Source organism: Colletotrichum graminicola, assembly GCF_000149035.1.
Source record: "Colletotrichum graminicola M1.001 genomic scaffold supercont1.3, whole genome shotgun sequence".
Classification (NCBI taxonomy): Eukaryota; Fungi; Ascomycota; class Sordariomycetes; order Glomerellales; family Glomerellaceae; genus Colletotrichum; species Colletotrichum graminicola.
Window position 1 is genome coordinate 173,664 of NW_007361007.1, and position 16,713 is coordinate 190,376.

The following is a 16,713-nucleotide window of genomic DNA, read 5'->3' on the forward strand; positions in this document are numbered from 1 at the left end:
TAGCCTTTTGTCCTCACTCATATCTTTTTTACATTGCCACAAGCCAGCTCCTGTCTCCTCTAACTCGGTTACCGTAGTTCGACAGCAGCCCGAATTCCGAGAGGACTCATTTCTCCTGCAGTCACTTGCAGCATCCTTCCGGAATCGATATCCCTGTGTCACCGCAGCACTCGATCAGCCACGGAATTTGCGCCCATCGAGATCGGTTTCATCGGCTTTCTTATGCCGATTCTAATTATCGTTTCATATATTCTCTGGTAGGGTGGAAGCAAAGAGGGAAGAAATACCCCGTATTGCAATTCGTCAGCCTTCGCAAGACTAGCTCAAAACCTCTTTCCCCCACAAACATAAACAATGTGTACTTATTCCTATTTACATCACCACCACGTTCAGCCATGCGCCCGCCCTATCGATTATGTGGTTCATTACGAGTTTTGTTTGGATGCTGAGAAGGATTCCGACGGCAAGGCCCAGACTCCCTGCGAGCGCGTCTCTTATGATCCGGTCCAGTCGATTGATTTCGATAACCCCTGTGCGACTGGAGGCTGTCTTATGTCGCCCGACTGCAGCTCCGGAAACTGTCGTCTCAAGGAGCTCAAAGGACAGTGGATATGTTGTCAATGCAGCCGAGGAAGCAATTCACTCCGGTGGTGTCGACACAAGATGAAGAAAAGTCCGGATACTTTCTGTTACCACCGTGTTTGCCAAAACTGTACATCCGACACCGAAACTTGACCGACCTCGCAACAGAAGGACAATTGAGCCGGCCTGGATGATACATGGCCACAGCCTATGACCCAAAAGAGAATGATGAGGGCTATCCAATAAGTGCCTCAGCATCTTTGGAAAGAACGGCACATGATACGGATATCTATTGTGCGGGTGTCTGATATTCACCCTGTTGACTGGCAACTTCGCGTTCTCGGCACCTCTTGGCTTCCGCATCCACGGTACTTTAATCTCCCCTTGAAGCTAGCCGTCCAAAACCGGGGCTAAAGTAGTACAGGAGACTAAGAGGAGCCTAGTCAGGAACGAAAGATTCACCTTGCCAGCTTATGGTCGACAGGTAGATGGGACCTAGACATTCGTTACCAGCTTTCAGGCTGGCCGATGATCGGGAAAGGCTGGAAGATAGAAGCGAAGAGGCTTGTGAGCCTTGCGACCAAACACCAGAGACCAATCGACCTATTCCTGTTCCAAATGCATGTTTCATGCCATTGACATGAGTGACTGCCTTGCTGTAGACTTGCCGCCATGGCGCTGCCAGTGACACTTCGACCGTACCTAGCCACAAGACCTGGACTGCCGAAATCGGTCCCCAATACATATCACCAACCTGGCTGCCACGTTTTCTTGTCGATAGACCTTGAGACTATTTGATTCCTTGAACACATCATACAATTTACGAGTCAGCCATTTGCACCTTTGTTTATCGACTCGTTCAGCCTCATTCTTAGTACCGGTAGTATTGCTGGTTCCTGGCGATCAGGCAGGGGTTTCAGTACGGCCACTTCGTCATATGGTCGAGGATCATGGTTCGACACAGGGGAATCCGGGACGGTCCGCCGAGCTTCCCCTTGGATCTTGCCCATCTTCATGCAAATGCTTTTCAACTATAAAGACGGAAACAGATTCCTGACATTCTGAACTGATCGGAGCTTCTTAACAATATCACAGACGCGTTTCCTCAAGTTTGCTTGGTTGCGACCATCAGGGCACAGCTCAAATTAGCACGTATTATCAAATCTTCAAGTCATACATCACTCGATTCGCACCCTCACCCAAGTTTCGAAACACAGAATCAGCGGCAATGTGCAACATCATCTCTTACAAGTTGCCGTGTGAGCACATCCAGACCCAGGTCAACCACTGTCCAAGGGCACCTTCACCTTCAAGGAAAGATCCCTTCAACCGAAAGACATGCAGAGAAGTTAGTCAGCGGAACATAACCTTTCCGCCTCCCCAGGGCTACACAATGCCTGAATGCCCTTTGGAAAACTGTCCTTACGAAAAACGAAACCGGTGTTGGAACTGCTGTTGGTGTGGAAAGGGTTGGAACAATGGCGGCAGATGCAGCTGCGTCATGATAATTGATGGGGCAGAGTATCGCTGCGAGCATATCTGCTGCAACGCTTGTACTGCCGCTATCGACGGCTGATTACTCAAAGTCTGAATCAGAGATGAGGAGTTGTATGATGGGGGCCATATGGTTTAAGAGCTATGGATGATAGCTATTACGGGGCGTAGGCTTATCTTAGGTTCACTGTTTGACGCTTAATCCATCGGGTAGAAAACCATGCAGACCAATATCGAAATTAGCATTTTATGCCTCATGGATAGCTGATGGAAGAATCACTTTATCAATTCTATCCAATAGCACCGATGATAACAAATGGAACAGTTTCAAAGGCTGAGAATTACCGTCGACCTTTGGTCACCTTTTACCCTTTGATTGTATCTGCTTGTCATTAAAACTTCTTGAATAGTAGTCACAATCATATAGGGTATCAAGGCAATGGAATTGACGAAAGCTTAAAGACAGGCCACCGTCAAGATCTATAGATCGACATAGGATGCTTTTGATAGGGTCAAGTAATCAACGCTAGAGAAAATGTCCATCCCCAGCCCCAGATTCTGCACCCTCCCATTTCGATCCAGCCCTAAAGACATTTTGTCACCCACACCACTATCCCTCACGTCATTGCATCTGGCGAGAAATCGATTGGCTATGGCAAGAATCGATGTCATTCTTACCTTCGGTATTCTCATGAGTTATCGCGGCACCGATGGCCCAGCCAATACAAGAGGGTGATTGTTGCCACAATGCAAGCGAGATCTCAATATCCAGGGCTCTGGGACTGCCGATCGAGCTCTACGTACTTGTCTACTCGTGGAATAAGTTCTCCCATGGCCCCAGCGAAGGCGGGTTACACCAAAGGTGAGGTGGTGATCGCCAAGATCCAATACTGGATGGATCGGTGTGACACAGGCTGCGGCTACCCGTATGGGACCCCCCTCTAACCTCGCCATTGGTGTCATCAGGTACCATTGGCTATCCTGTGAAGCGGCCTGAATGGCTTCTTGGTTGGCGTTTTCCCGCTCCTGAGTATGGGTGCAACCCAAGGTGCTTACACAGTTCCACTAAGCCAGCATGCGGTTCCGAGACATCAGGTGCTCCAAAAGCAATCAATTGGGACCAATTGTGAGATCGTGTTGCACAGCCTCACCACCTGTGGGGTGGTGATGAGAACAGGGGAATGAGACGATGTGATGATGTTCGAGATGGTTGGCGAGAAGTGAAGGTGTGTCAGTGATGTAGAAAAAAGAAACCAAGTGAGGAGTCGGTGAATAGGCTAAGCAGAATAGCGATCATTGCGATACCGCAAGTATGGATTGGGAACGTCACATGTGGAGATAATCCTGATAAAACAAGTCACAAGACAGCGGTATATAAGATGGAACGCGCTGCTCGGAATGTTGCAAGCCTTTCTCATCTTCGTGGTCGGACTAGCACTGGTTGCAACGAACAACATTGCGAAGATCATTCTTATTATCTTATAACCCGCAATATTAGGCGCATAAATCCATACCACAACGTTCACGATGTGTCATGGCCACCCTCGATGGCATCCTTGCTCACACACTTCAATCAACTGGCACTATTGTCCCTCGGCTCTAATCGATCTCGAAACTGGAGTCGAGACTCCATGCACGCATCTCAGCTACGCTATAGGTCAGCCCAGCAATGCTGACTGCCCCCTTCTCAACTGCCAGTTCAAGGCTTTGGGTGGGATCTGGACATGTTGCCAATGTGGTCAGGGGCCCAACGATCAGGGTTGGTGTACAAGGTTGTTGCCAGACCAGGACACTGACGGAATGGCCACTGGTGCGACCGAAACATGTGACCACGGCTGCTGCGCGGAGTGCGCCCGTTACTGTAAGTATATCAGCGTCCGTTATTTGTCACTCTGCAGTGCAGCTTACGAAGACTCCCTAGTTCCGACGCAAGAAACAAACCCGGAAATGAAATTCGGCGAACTTTGCAAGGGAACGGCTAGCCGCAAGTTTGGATACAGCTCCGCGGCGCGCTCGCACCGCCGAGGCTCGGCTTTGTCCAAGATCAACGGGTTTCTTCATTCTGACGAGAAAGTTGAGACCACGGCACTTTCAAGATCTGTGTCGCCCTCAAGGAGCAGTGTTTCTCACAAAACATCTATTTTGAGCAGCACGTCCTGTGGATCACCAACATCTACTAGTCGCGGGCCTACATACAAAGCCGACTTGGAGCACAACATGAAGAGACTTCGAACGCCCTCTGGAAAAACAAGCAAGAAGGGTCACAAGTCACTTAGAGTACGCTAAAAGCGGCATCCCTGATTTCTCTAGACACGATTTTGTACTACAATAGGGATTGATGAATAGCTTGCCAGCTGGTTTGTGTAATTTCAGGAAGCCCCTCGCCGGCAGAAATGCATTTTCTCCGATGCTATATCAAGCTTTGTTTTTTTTATCCAATTCATTTGAGTCTTGAGGGTGTGTATCAGTAGACTGCCAGTACATCGCTCCAGACCGGCTTTTCCCAGTGCAACACTGAGGCAATCAAAGTAGAGGCAGTATGAGGGTGCACAGAAACACATACCGAATAACAGAGTGATTCAGTCGTAACAAGCCAACTGACATTGTTCCAATAGTCGTAATAGCAGCATGGTTTTACGCTGAAATAAAACCACACTTCAGTGAGTTTACCGCAGCGTAGAGTCAATGTAAGAGGAAACTCGATATGAGATAAATTGGGAGGCGTACCGCTGCCCCAGCTACGAAGTGACGGCGGTGGAACTGCTCCCTCAGCCACAGTGAGGAACACTTTCAGCTAGTAATAGCGTGATAGAAACAACAATACAACCGCTACCAGTTCTAAATATTCAACTACCCATAAATTTTAGTAAGGATATAACTTATGTAAGGTAGTTATACTAATTTGTTTCCTCTCAATAATAGATACATAGCATAGATGCAATTGGGAAGCTGTAAACAAGAGATATTCTTAAGCGCAGCCACAGTGTGGCTTGTTCTCGAGTGGTGCAGAAGTGGGGCCTATAAAGTGTGGCTGAGGCTCAAGGCCAATCACGTCCGACCCACACCGGTCACGTGTGTCAAGCCGGCACGTGCTTCCGAAGCCGGCCTCCAGAAGATGTCCGTCCTTCACTGAGGTGCCATCCATCTTATCTATCTTTCGCGTACGAGGACTACAACACACAACAGAGTTTACTCAAGACAAAAAGATTACAAGGCAAGAAGGCTCACCAAAATGGCTTGCGGATCGGGGTGCTGCAGCCCCCAAAACGACCAACCCGACTCTTCAGAGTCCAAGCCCTCACCGACCCCTACTGGATCTAACCATGAGGTCGAGGATGCCTGCAACGATTCGGTTCCTTGCGCTGGATTGACCGAAGCCCTGGATGAATGCTGTGCTGTTGAGGACGTTCCTAGCGATGGTCGCGACAAACGAGACGATTGCCAGAAAGGCTGCTGCTCATCGCCATCCGCTTCTGACACCATACGACATGCATCTACCCAGTCAGCTGTTAAAGACTGCCAAGCTACTCCGAAAGAAGATGTTCGGGAAGATTGCAAGAAGGGCTGCCGCTCGTCTTTCTCCCCTTGCATCGAGGCGGAGGAGGCAAAACCCCCAAGCTGTTGCGAGGGCAAGACGTTCCCGTGCTGCGACTCAACCTGCATTGACCGCCTCGCTCTTCGCGAATGCGCCAGCAAGATGGCCTCGTCAACTCCCCGACGCTCGCCCACAGGTAAGCCCTTCTTCCCGAAAGCACATCGGTCGCGCATCTGATGAACCTTGTAGCATCTGCTGGCGACGATGGTTCTTGCACGGGCGGCGAAGGCGGAATTCCGTGTCGTAGCCACGCACGCACAGTCCGTCAAACATATCAGGCTAAGCTCGAGGCATTGGGTTGCATCTGCCGGGCTCTGCTTGCCCTTGGGCAAGAAACATGCTGTGCTCCTCGCGAACGACCCGCCCAGAAGCACCTAGGCCCTTCGATCAAACGGACTGCTTCTCGTACCTCTGCCAGCTCACGCTGCGCCGGGACAGCGGCGACTACTGCCTGCGGTTCTAATGCACGTACCGGAGCTAAGAAAGGTTCCCGTTCCGTAAGCAATACAGCCACGGGCGATGGTTGCATCGATGGATGCTGCGCCCAACCGAAAGTTTCAAGCATCGCGGCACCCTGCGCTGATTCTTGTTGTGAGGCCAATAATTCGGAAGACGCTGTAACGAAGACCTTTGAGTATGTAGCCAACGATGCGATTGTTGACGTTGAATATGGACTATCTGGAGCTGAGCATGTCATTCTCAGCGTTTCCGGCATGACTTGCACTGGCTGTGAAACCAAACTGAGACGAACGCTCGCCACTGTCAACGCCGTCAAAAACCTCAAGACTAGCTTGGTACTGGCCCGCGCCGAATTTGACTTGGACATGCGAACTGGTTCGGTGGCCGAGATCATCAAACACCTTGAGCGGACAACCGAGTTCAGGTGCGAAAAAGTAAGCAGCCAAGGTGCCAACATCGATATTCTCACACCCGGCAATCCTCAGGATTTTATCAACCAGCCGTGGCCGGAGGGTGTCAAAGACATCCGCGTAGTAGACAAGACAAGTGTCCATGTCGAATTTGACGCTGAGATCATCGGGGCCCGCGACCTACTTGACAAGGGATGGGACACGCCCGTCAGGCTGGCGCCGCTCCGCGCCGACCCCACGTTGGAAGCCGGGAGTAATCATGTCCGCAACATGGGACTCACTACCTTGCTTTCGACTGCTCTGACCATCCCTGTCCTCGTCATGGCTTGGGCCTCTCTTCCTGAGAGGGATATTGCCTACGGCTCCGCGTCTCTGGCACTGGCGACTATCGTACAGGTGGTCGTGGCCGGTCCATTCTACCCGACGGCCCTGAAGAGTTTGGTCTTCTCGAAGGTCATCGAGATGGACCTGCTGATTGTTTTGAGCACAAGCGCTGCGTACGTATTTTCTGTCGTATCCTTCGGCTTCCTCGTCTCTCACAGCCCTCTCTCGACTGGAGAGTTTTTCGAGACAAGCACACTGCTTGTCACGCTCATCATGGTTGGTCGATACGTCAGCGCCCTGGCACGCCAAAAGGCCGTGGAATCCATCTCGATTCGGTCGCTGCAAGCCTCTACGGCGTTGCTTATTGACCAGTCTGGCAACGAGGAAGAAATCGACGCACGCCTCCTCCAATACGGAGACATTTTCAAGGTTTTGCCAGACTGTAGAGTTCCGACTGACGGGACGGTGATCTCTGGCTCCTCAGAGCTTGACGAGTCCATGATGACCGGAGAGTCGAAGACAGTCGAGAAACATGTTGGTTCTTCGCTGATCGCCGGGTCGGTTAACGGCTTCGGCACTCTCACTGTTCGTCTTACCCGCCTCCCGGGCGAAAATACCATCAGCAATATCGCCTGTATGGTCGACGAGGCCAAGCTCTCCAAGCCCAAGATTCAAGACATCGCCGATCGAGTAGCGTCATACTTCGTACCAGTGGTTGTGGCCATAACGGCCATAACCTTTTCAACCTGGATCGCCGTTGGCATTGCTGTCCGCAAACAGTCCAGCTCCGAGGCGACAATCCAGGCCGTTACTTACGCCATCACCGTTCTAATCGTATCCTGTCCATGTGCTATCGGACTGGCTGTTCCAATGGTTATTGTAATTGCGAGTGGTGTTGCCGCGGAGAGAGGTGTGATTTTCAAGTCTGCTGACAGCATCGAGATCGCTTATAAGACCTCACATGTCGTCTTTGACAAGACTGGAACCATCACCAACGGCAAATTGACCATTGCGGAAGAGCACTACATCACTGATGATGCAGAGTCAACCAAGTCCTTGATTCTCGGCCTTGTTGGTAGCATCAAGCACCCCGTGTCTGCCGCTGTCGCGGCGCATCTCAGAGCCAGCGGTGTATTGGCCTCCGCGGTACCGGACCCCAAGACCATGACTGGGAAAGGCGTTGAGGCTATTGCTTCTGGACGTCGAATTCAGGCAGGTAATTCGCGATGGCTCGGGTTCTCCACAGATCCGAAAGTAGAGCCCATTCTCTCCAGGGGCTGCACAGCATTCTGTTTCGCCATCGACGGCTTCTTAGCGGCGGTGTTTGGCCTTGAGGATTCCATTCGACCTGATGCCTTGGAAACCATCACAGTGCTGCAGAACTCGGGGATTGCGGTCCATGTGCTCTCTGGGGACGACGATGGCGCCGTTCGGGCAGCTGCTACTCAACTGGGCATTCCTGACACCAACGTCCGCTCTCGTTGCACCCCGGGGGACAAACAAGCCTACATCCGGACGCTGCTGTGTCCTTCCGTTGAAACCAACCCCCACAGGTTTCCGAAGAGAAATTTGAGAGAACCAGTCGTCATCTTCTGTGGTGATGGTAGCAACGATGCAGTTGCACTGGCTCAGGCTACGATTGGCGTGCACATGAACGAGGGCACCGACGTTGCAAAGTCCGCCGCAGATGTGGTTCTCATGAGGCCCAACCTGGCCGGCATCCTCACCATCATCAACATCAGCAAGAGGGCCATTCACAGGATCGCCTTCAACTTTGGCTGGAGCTTCGTCTACAACCTGTCTGCTATCCTCCTTGGGGCCGGGGCGTTCGTCAACGCAAGAATCCCGCCCGAGTTTGCTGGCCTGGGTGAACTGGCGAGTGTGCTGCCCGTAATTGCGGCAGCCGTTCTCCTACGCTGGAGCAAGGTTTAGCCCAATGGAAAACCGGACGTATCGGATGGTGTAGGACGGCGCACTCTAGAGAGGGTGCGTGGCATTTCCAGGGGAGGTGCCAGATGTTAATGCGCCGGCAGGAAAATTCAACATCTGGTGTAGGGAAACGGTGTGGCCTCTTGGGACTTCAACTCCTGTTGATATTGTGGCCGGATGTGTAAGCGGAGGCGGTATTATCCCAAATTTTATTCAAGTTTCGGATCACCATCTCTAGGTCAACCATAACCATTGTCTGCAGTGTGTTACTGATACTCGGAGACCTCAATTGTCAACTGACTTTGTCTCTGTTACCTAATCCACATTTGTATGGAGATACAGGCAGAATAGGAGTGCTGGAGCTGGGCATCAGGATTAGGCTTGACCGTGTTCTCGGCTGCGATTCCATCCTACAACATCCAGGTAGACCAAGCTTTAGCCAATTTCATTACAAAACATGCAATGAAGAGCCCTTTCAACGCCTAGCCCGACGCTTTCATGAAGAAATCGTAGGCTGAGAACATCTTCATCACACGCTTACTAAGAACCTTGCCACATGTATGGTGATGAAGTTACATAATCTATATGACTGGACGCGTGGCGAAGTCAAGGTTTAAGCCGCAGCTCGGCGCAAGCCTCAACTTGGAATATTTCCGCCAGCGACGTCACCTTGGTTCTCTCCCATTCACACTTTATGCACCATTCCAGCAATTGCATTGTGTTGATGTGGGCAATCTGTCCCATGAAGCGTCTTCTTGGCTAGCTTGAATATTACGGGCTTTGGTGGACGAACAGCACATTGCTCTAGGGGCCGGCCCCTTGATAGGAAGCCGAGGTACAACACGCCGTCGCAGCGACCCCTGCGGAGCTTTTCGCGGTACTCTATCCGTATCTTGGTCCTAGTTGTGTAGACCGCATTGTATTCGTAACCGAGTCCTGGTTGTGTAGCGCCGCGCCCCTATAACCCTGAATGGAGAAACGGACCGACTCGGGCCAAGCCGGTTCAGTGCAATGAGAAAACTGCCGACGTGCGTGAATCGATGTCGATTCTCCACAGAACCGGACAGCTGAACAGGTTGACAGGTGGATGGATGGAAGGATGGATATACCTGTACCTACACGCCAAGGTGATCGTATGACCGGATTTTAGCCTGTGTCTCACACCATTTTCTTGCTAGGTACTCGGCCAACTTCAGCCATCGACGGGCCGCTATGAACTAGCACTCGGTTGATCGTTCAACTACAGTGGCTTGGCTTATCATTCGGTGGGTATCCGTACATTGCTCGCACTGGCCTTTCCCCCTCCTTGCATCATGGCCTCATCGTGCTTGGATCGCCACCCGCGGTTAAGGTCTCGGTGGCCCGCTATTCCTCTCCACAACTACCAAATTTTTTTTCTAAAAGGGGGGACTCGCTCACCGAAACCTCGGCTTGCTCACCACCTTCTCATCGACATCTTGTGAAGGGTTACGGCACAGGCAATCATGCATTCCGCCCCTACAGCGTCGCCGGGTGGTGACCGGTCTGCCACCGAGGTCAGCTCCGAGAAGCACGGCAGGCCCGAGAACGACGTCGGGGCCGGCGAGTTTGAAGTGGGTCGTGCGCCTCTCCCGAAGAGCGTCGAGATGGAAAAGCCGTCGGCCAAGGACAGCGAAGCCGCTGCCACCGCCGCGGCCGCTGAGGCCGACACCAGCGACGTCGAGGTCGGCACCAACCAGACGGACTCGATGCGAGACTCGAAGGGCAAGCGGGCCAAGTGGTTGAGGTTCTACCGGAAGTTCAAGCTTCCAGTCCACATGTTCGTGTGGATGCTGTTCACGGCGTAAGTTCTGTTGAGATGTGCATGCTCAGATGCCTTGGGACAGGCATCGGTTGACCAATGCGAACAGATGGTGGGTTGTCGGCCTCGTCTTCCAACGCGACAGGCTCGGCTGGCTGAAGCCATTCCTGGTCTACCTCGCCATCACCATCCGGATCGTCACCCTCTGGCTCCCCGCCTCCGCCGTCATGGTGCCCTTGCGCTTCGTCTGGATGCACACCGTCTCCAGGGTCTATGACCTGACGCCCGAGAAGCTGCACCAGCCTCTCGCTGCGCTTCTAACCATCGGCGTCTTCTTGGTTGGATCCATGATCCCCGAAGAGGTAGGAGAGAACACACGCGCCAGCCGGGCCATCTCCCTCTTCGGCCTGCTACTTATGATCGGCCTCCTCACTCTCACGTCCCGCGACTGGAGAAAGATCCCTTGGCACACCGTCATTGGAGGCATGTTGACCCAGTTCATCATTGCTGTGTTCGTCCTCAAGACGAGCGTCGGCTACGACATCTTTGCCTTCATCTCCGAGATGGCCCGTACGCTCCTGGGATTCGCCAAGGACGGCCTCGAGTTCTTGACCGACACGCAAGTCACCACCCGAACGTGGTTCATCATCTCCGTCATCCCGGCCATCATCTTCTTCATCTCGCTGGTCCAGCTGCTGTACCACTGCGGGCTGCTGCAGTGGTTCATCAAGAAGTTCGCCGTCTTCTTCTTCTGGTCCCTGCGCGTCTCGGGCGCCGAAGCAGTGGTGGCCACGGCGACCCCGTTCATCGGACAGGGCGAGTCGGCAATGCTGATCAAACCCTACGTGCCGTATCTCACCCTCTCCGAGATTCACCAGGTCATGACCTGCGGTTTTGCCACCATTGCGGGGTCGGTACTGGTGGGATATATCGGCCTCGGCCTCGACGCCCAAGTTCTCGTCTCGTCGTGCGTCATGTCGATCCCGGCCAGTATCGCGGTCTCGAAGCTTCGTTACCCCGAAACCGAGGAGAGTCTCACAAAAGGCAGCATCACGGTCCCCGATGACGAGGAGAAGGCGGCAAACGCCATCCATGCCTTTGCCAACGGAGCCTGGTTCGGTCTCAAGGTGGCCGGCATGATTGTGGCCACTCTCCTTTGCATCATCTCGTTTGTCGCCCTCATCAACGGCATTCTGGGATGGTTCGGCAAGTTTTTGGGCATCGACAATCCGCCGTTGACACTGCAGCTCATCTTGGGCTACGTCTTCTACCCGGTTGCATGGTGTCTTGGGGTCCCGAAGCAGGACTTGCTCGTCGTGGGAGAGCTCATTGGTATCAAGATCATCACGAACGAGTTCGTCGCCTTCAGCTCGCTTTCGAGCAACGTCGAGCCCTATATTTCCATGTCTCCTCGGTCCAAGCTCATTGCCACGTACGCTTGCTGTGTAGGTAGTCGATCTGGGACCCACTCTCGGAGCATTGCTAACTGTGTGTACGTAGGGCTTCGGCAATATCGGATCTCTCGGCACGCAGATCGGCGTTCTCTCACAGATCGCCCCGGGCCGCGCCGGCGATGTCTCCCGCGTTGCCCTGTCGGCCCTGTTTGCCGGCGTTCTATCGACCTTGACGTCTGCTAGCGTGGCCGGTATGCTGTACACTGGCTAGCTCCGGAGTGAAGACAGCAACCAACTATCAATAGACAGATACACGTGAAAAAAGTCCCTAGGACACTAGCGTAGACCCATTTTGACGTGATACGCACCGCTGAAGACAAGATCTCAACGGACCACGCCTGTCCTAAAGGGGCGCAACTCTTCAAAACTCATCATTTATTCGCTTTCATTAAGACGCAAGTGCGTCGCCTATGAGATTGGCCAACTCTGTTCGGCCTTGCACAATGTCTTTCCTTCGAGACCAAGGCGGGGCGGGTAAGCACGGAAAGCACAGAAGCTGCTGATGTATGTGTCTTGGCTATGCACACAGCCCGGCCGGTGTCTTGCAGCACGGTAATCTTTTTGGCTCTAAATGAGTGACTAACGGTAAGGATTCCTCACGCGTCGATTATGACAGCGATGGTAGAGCCCTATTTGCCTTACATGGATGGCGGGACACTTGATCTTCTAGCCGATGTCCGGCATCCGAGACCAGGCTCATCTTAAGATTTCTAGCCTCCTTTGCGCGGCAACGCAACGGCTGCCGAGGTTGATTCCGTCCAGCAACGAGTGTTACGGTTAAAACAGTCCATTGTAGTATGAACTACAAGTCATCCGGCGGTAAGCGAAAAGGGAGTCAGTCTTATGGCCCAGAGACATCTCAAGGTCTACTTGACTTATGCCGCTATCGTTTTGTCTTTGAAAAAGAGACCATCCCGCAATCCATACATACCCCCCCCATACGGGCCATACTTTTTCCCTGGTTGTATTTTTGCCCAATTTTGGGCTTGTCTTTTCATGCAATAAACCCACGAGAGGATAAATGGCGCAATAGCCAGTTTGGCCAATCAAACTGTCGGCGTTCTGTCAGATTGTTGGATTCCTACGGTAGATAACCGGGCCAGCATGGTCCCGTCAGGAATGTGAACCTCTTACGAGATATTTACCACATCGCTTCCCTTTCCCCAACTGTGCGCTCGCCAACGAGCCTCGAAAGAGCCACCAAATATCTGGAGAAAACGGCTGGGCATGCACGTGCTAATATCATCGTACATTTGCACTGCCATGGATAAGCTTTCCCCGCGGTCATATTGGGGTGTCATTCTTTTTCTTCAAGAGAGAGGGGAATCTGGGGGGGCGAGGCCGGGGAAGAGGTCCACCACCCATCAACCTGTTTGAACGAACACACCTGACTACCGGTCCCTGTTTGTAAAACTACCTAGGAGAGAGCCCAATCATGAGAGTGATGGAGGGGTTATCAGTAGACTACATGGCATGAGGCGAAAGCGGCGATGGAAACGCTAGAAAACGCATGGAAGGGCATAAAACCAGCGGCAGGCCGGGAGCTGGACGAGGTGCATCGAGAACCGCGGGAAATGCACGAAGATGCCGCCGCCGTGGCTAGCTGGGAATGTGGTGACAGGGGACACCGTGGACAGGACGGGCCCCAATGTTCGCGGGTTGCTTCAGACCTGCAGTGAAGGTCGATTCCAATGCGACGACAGCTGTTACTGGTTGATAGGTAAAATACCGCATCTAGGGACTCTTGGCGAACGTGACTCGGCAAGATATTCGGGCCAGGGGCGCGTTGAGAATGGCACAGGTTAATGGGGAAAAGTCAAGAGCAGTCAATATTGGACGCCCGCAACACCATCATCCCAGGGCCACCATACCGCATCCAAAGGCATGTCGGGTTGGACCGGCCAGGCGGTATCGTGACGGAAGGCAATTCGTCACGGGCGTTGACCGCTCACCAGTGCGATCCAGGTGTCATGCTTGTGTCGAACCCACCCAAGATCCCACAACTTGCGGCTTTACAAAACACGCTTCGGCAATTAAAGCTGGGTCCCTTGAAGCAAAGATGAACAAGTCTCGACTCGGCCGTCACTCTCTCAAGTTAGAGTTGCGGGCACCGGACAGGGACAGGTATCGGAACTTGGAAACGGTGCTCAGAGTAAATACGAAGGAAGATATAGGACATAGAAGATACAAGGACGCACTCGGCTTATCCGTTCAAGGTGGTCAGCGTGAAGGAATAGAACGAAAGGTACAGAGAAGGGAGAGTGAGGTCAAGGCGAACTGGTAGCCAGAATCATAGGCTGCAAAGAGGCCATTCGCGCGATATGCGCACAGGTGGCCTGTTAAGCTTGCTCGCAGCTGGATGATCCCTCCCTCGGTACTGGTTCCGGCGCTCTATCGTGACTCGTGGCCAAAATTCCGGGTCGAATCCGCCTCGGGTCCGCTGCCGCAGCGCATCACCAACTTTACACCAAGGGAAGGGCTGACAGTCTTTCAGCTACCCAATTTACTCTGCTTCCATCAGCTCTGCCTAGGGGGGTAACGCCTGGCCCGAGTCCCTAGAGTTGCACCAGGTCTGGAGACGGTGTTGTTATGACTTATGTGGGAGAAGGGCTTCCGACCATTCGGGCATGGCTCCCGTGCGCCAGGGCCGTGTTTTCGCGCCGCCAGGTATCCTTACTCACTTCACAGGCTGCCGGATTGTTTTCACTGGCGGGCGGGCGCGGGGACGGGGCGGCGCAACGGCAGCCAGCCTCTCGACATTCCAAGGCATCAGGCGTTGGGCGAGAAGAGACGGAGTACTCCGTACGAGGTACTCGAACCGTCCCAAGCCATCTGAAGTGGCCCCCTCCATCGGTGGACTAGGCCAGGGGCGGTCAAGGGCGAGGATAAGCTCGACCAAATCCATGTCGTTCTCTATGGGAACGAGCACAGGGAATGGGGGCATTGTGGGGGAGATAAGGACCTGCTTATTTAGGTCAGAGATAAACGTCTTGGCGGGGAGAGAGATACCCGGCTCTGGATGGGCTGTATGGCCGGAACGAAGCATCAGATGGAGAAAGCGGCCAGGGGGTGATGAGGGAGGGGGTGGAAGAGAGTGCAGCAGCAGGGATGATGGTGGTGGCGGGAGAGAGGCGAAGACGCAACATGTTTCTAGAACGTGTGATGGAGAAAGCACACTGGCCTTGGGAGCATATTATCAATAAGCGTTAGTGTCAGCTTCGTGATTAGACTTTTTTTCGGCCCCGGACACCTAACAGAATCACATAACCAATACGTACAATGCCGACTTCTTTGTGGAAGACGCAAGGCAGAGAGAGCCGAGCAGATGCGTCCAGGGCATTCTTTCGGTGAGACAGACCCTCAGGAGGGAGGGAGGGAGATGGATGCTGGGAAGCCCTGCCAGTACGAAGCGTTCTGCCCGCGGCTTTAGTCGGCTGTCAAGTCTGGGACCTTTGCTAGTCTTGTCAATGGAGGTGGCGTCCTCCAAGCTTACTACCTACCGGTATGTATGTTAGATGCAGCCATCACCCGTCGGGAAGCCTTGGCTTGATCATCGAGTGCGTGTGGCCTTGTCTGATCTGGTCTATTCTGGTCTAGTCTGATCTGGCCTGGTGCCAGTGTCCAATTCCCTCAATCTGGAAGCCGATTGTTTCACTGGCAGACACGGACATCCCCGTGTCTAGTCAATCAGGTGCCGGGTTGTCTCGAGGACGGTGTTCTTGGCTCGATCCTCCGTGGCCAACCTCGCCAACAGGCTCTCCCAGCATCCAGCCAAAGGGTTAATTCGGCGAGTGAACAGCCTATCTGTGCACGAGCCCTCGCGCAGTGATTGGCGAGAGAGGATAGGTCTGTCTCTATTACTACGTACTCGTACCGCAGGCTTCTCCGAGTTGGCTCCAAGGGAGAGAGATTGGAGAGATGGAGGGTGGGCCTTATCCGTTGGGGACAAAACCCACGAGGAGGCCGACGTCCTGAAAACGTCCCGTTTCTGTCACTCTTCTCACGTTACGCCGCCAGGCTGACCGAATGTTCCCGTGTCTTACCAGCACAAGATGATGCTAGTAGGCTGGCATTTAGCTGTTGGTTGGCTCATCTCCCCCCCAGTATGAAAAGGAGGGAAAAGGTCAGTCAACCTTGGCTACCTATTCGCCCCCGAGATAAGCATCGCATGGTCCCGGTGAGCCCTGTCACGCAACATGCAATATTCCCGTGTGCTACTATGAAAAAATTTTGATCCTCGAATCTCTCTTCGCCTGCTACGCTGGAGGGTGCCACCTTGTTTCCGAGCCAGTAGAAGCGTGTCTGGGCAGGCTCTGGAATCCCGCGCAGCCAGCCATTGTCTTGGTGTTTTCTTGGTACCACCCATCATGTCCGCCTTGAGCAAGGGCCGTCTCGTCTTGTCAGGTTCCTCGGTGCTTGACTCTTTTGCTTGTCACATCTAAGCTTTTCCCAACTGTCCACAACAGCGCGCAGATGAGGGCCTTGGAGAGACTTGGCCGCTGGGCGTGTCTAGGCACATTGTTCCAACTTTCCGTATGGGGGATAACCCCAAGTCCACGACTCGCGGGCACGAGTCGACGATGCTTGGCGTTAATGAGTGACTTTGGTCGCTAAGTATCTTCTTTTGCCCTCTCCCCTCGTTGCCTTGATCTGATCCCAGCGCGTTCCCCCCCTCTGCAAGTAAGA

General features: G+C 53.2%; 7 protein-coding genes across 7 annotated transcripts; 6 read left to right on the top strand and 1 right to left on the bottom strand.

The window, feature by feature from the left end:
* Positions 1 to 354: 354 nt before the first annotated feature.
* Positions 355 to 735, top strand: GLRG_00956 (uncharacterized protein; the record flags this gene model as incomplete). Its single annotated transcript, XM_008091641.1, has 1 exon — positions 355 to 735. The coding sequence occupies one exon, from the start codon at positions 355 to 357 to the stop codon at positions 733 to 735; it is 381 nt and encodes a 126-aa protein (XP_008089832.1).
* Positions 736 to 1,810: 1,075 nt separating this feature from the next.
* Positions 1,811 to 2,137, top strand: GLRG_00957 (uncharacterized protein; the record flags this gene model as incomplete). Its single annotated transcript, XM_008091642.1, has 1 exon — positions 1,811 to 2,137. A coding segment is annotated over one exon (327 nt), but the record flags the coding sequence as incomplete, so codon positions are not given.
* Positions 2,138 to 3,603: 1,466 nt separating this feature from the next.
* GLRG_00958 (uncharacterized protein) lies at positions 3,604 to 4,362 on the top strand (the record flags this gene model as incomplete). The annotated part of the gene is made up of 2 exons (XM_008091643.1): positions 3,604 to 3,937; positions 3,998 to 4,362. The coding sequence occupies 2 exons, from the start codon at positions 3,604 to 3,606 to the stop codon at positions 4,360 to 4,362; spliced, it is 699 nt and encodes a 232-aa protein (XP_008089834.1).
* A 946-nt stretch (positions 4,363 to 5,308) lies between these two features.
* GLRG_00959 (copper-translocating P-type ATPase) lies at positions 5,309 to 8,796 on the top strand (the record flags this gene model as incomplete). Its single annotated transcript, XM_008091644.1, has 2 exons — positions 5,309 to 5,807; positions 5,861 to 8,796. 2 exons carry the CDS (start codon positions 5,309 to 5,311, stop codon positions 8,794 to 8,796), a joined length of 3,435 nt encoding a protein of 1,144 aa, XP_008089835.1.
* Positions 8,797 to 10,277: 1,481 nt separating this feature from the next.
* GLRG_00960 (NupC family nucleoside transporter) lies at positions 10,278 to 12,238 on the top strand (the record flags this gene model as incomplete). The annotated part of the gene is made up of 3 exons (XM_008091645.1): positions 10,278 to 10,615; positions 10,683 to 12,018; positions 12,074 to 12,238. 3 exons carry the CDS (start codon positions 10,278 to 10,280, stop codon positions 12,236 to 12,238), a joined length of 1,839 nt encoding a protein of 612 aa, XP_008089836.1.
* A 586-nt stretch (positions 12,239 to 12,824) lies between these two features.
* Positions 12,825 to 13,121, top strand: GLRG_00961 (uncharacterized protein; the record flags this gene model as incomplete). Its single annotated transcript, XM_008091646.1, has 1 exon — positions 12,825 to 13,121. One exon carries the CDS (start codon positions 12,825 to 12,827, stop codon positions 13,119 to 13,121), a length of 297 nt encoding a protein of 98 aa, XP_008089837.1.
* A 1,583-nt stretch (positions 13,122 to 14,704) lies between these two features.
* Positions 14,705 to 15,073, bottom strand: GLRG_00962 (uncharacterized protein; the record flags this gene model as incomplete). Its single annotated transcript, XM_008091647.1, has 1 exon — positions 14,705 to 15,073. One exon carries the CDS (start codon positions 15,071 to 15,073, stop codon positions 14,705 to 14,707), a length of 369 nt encoding a protein of 122 aa, XP_008089838.1.
* Positions 15,074 to 16,713: the final 1,640 nt, after the last annotated feature.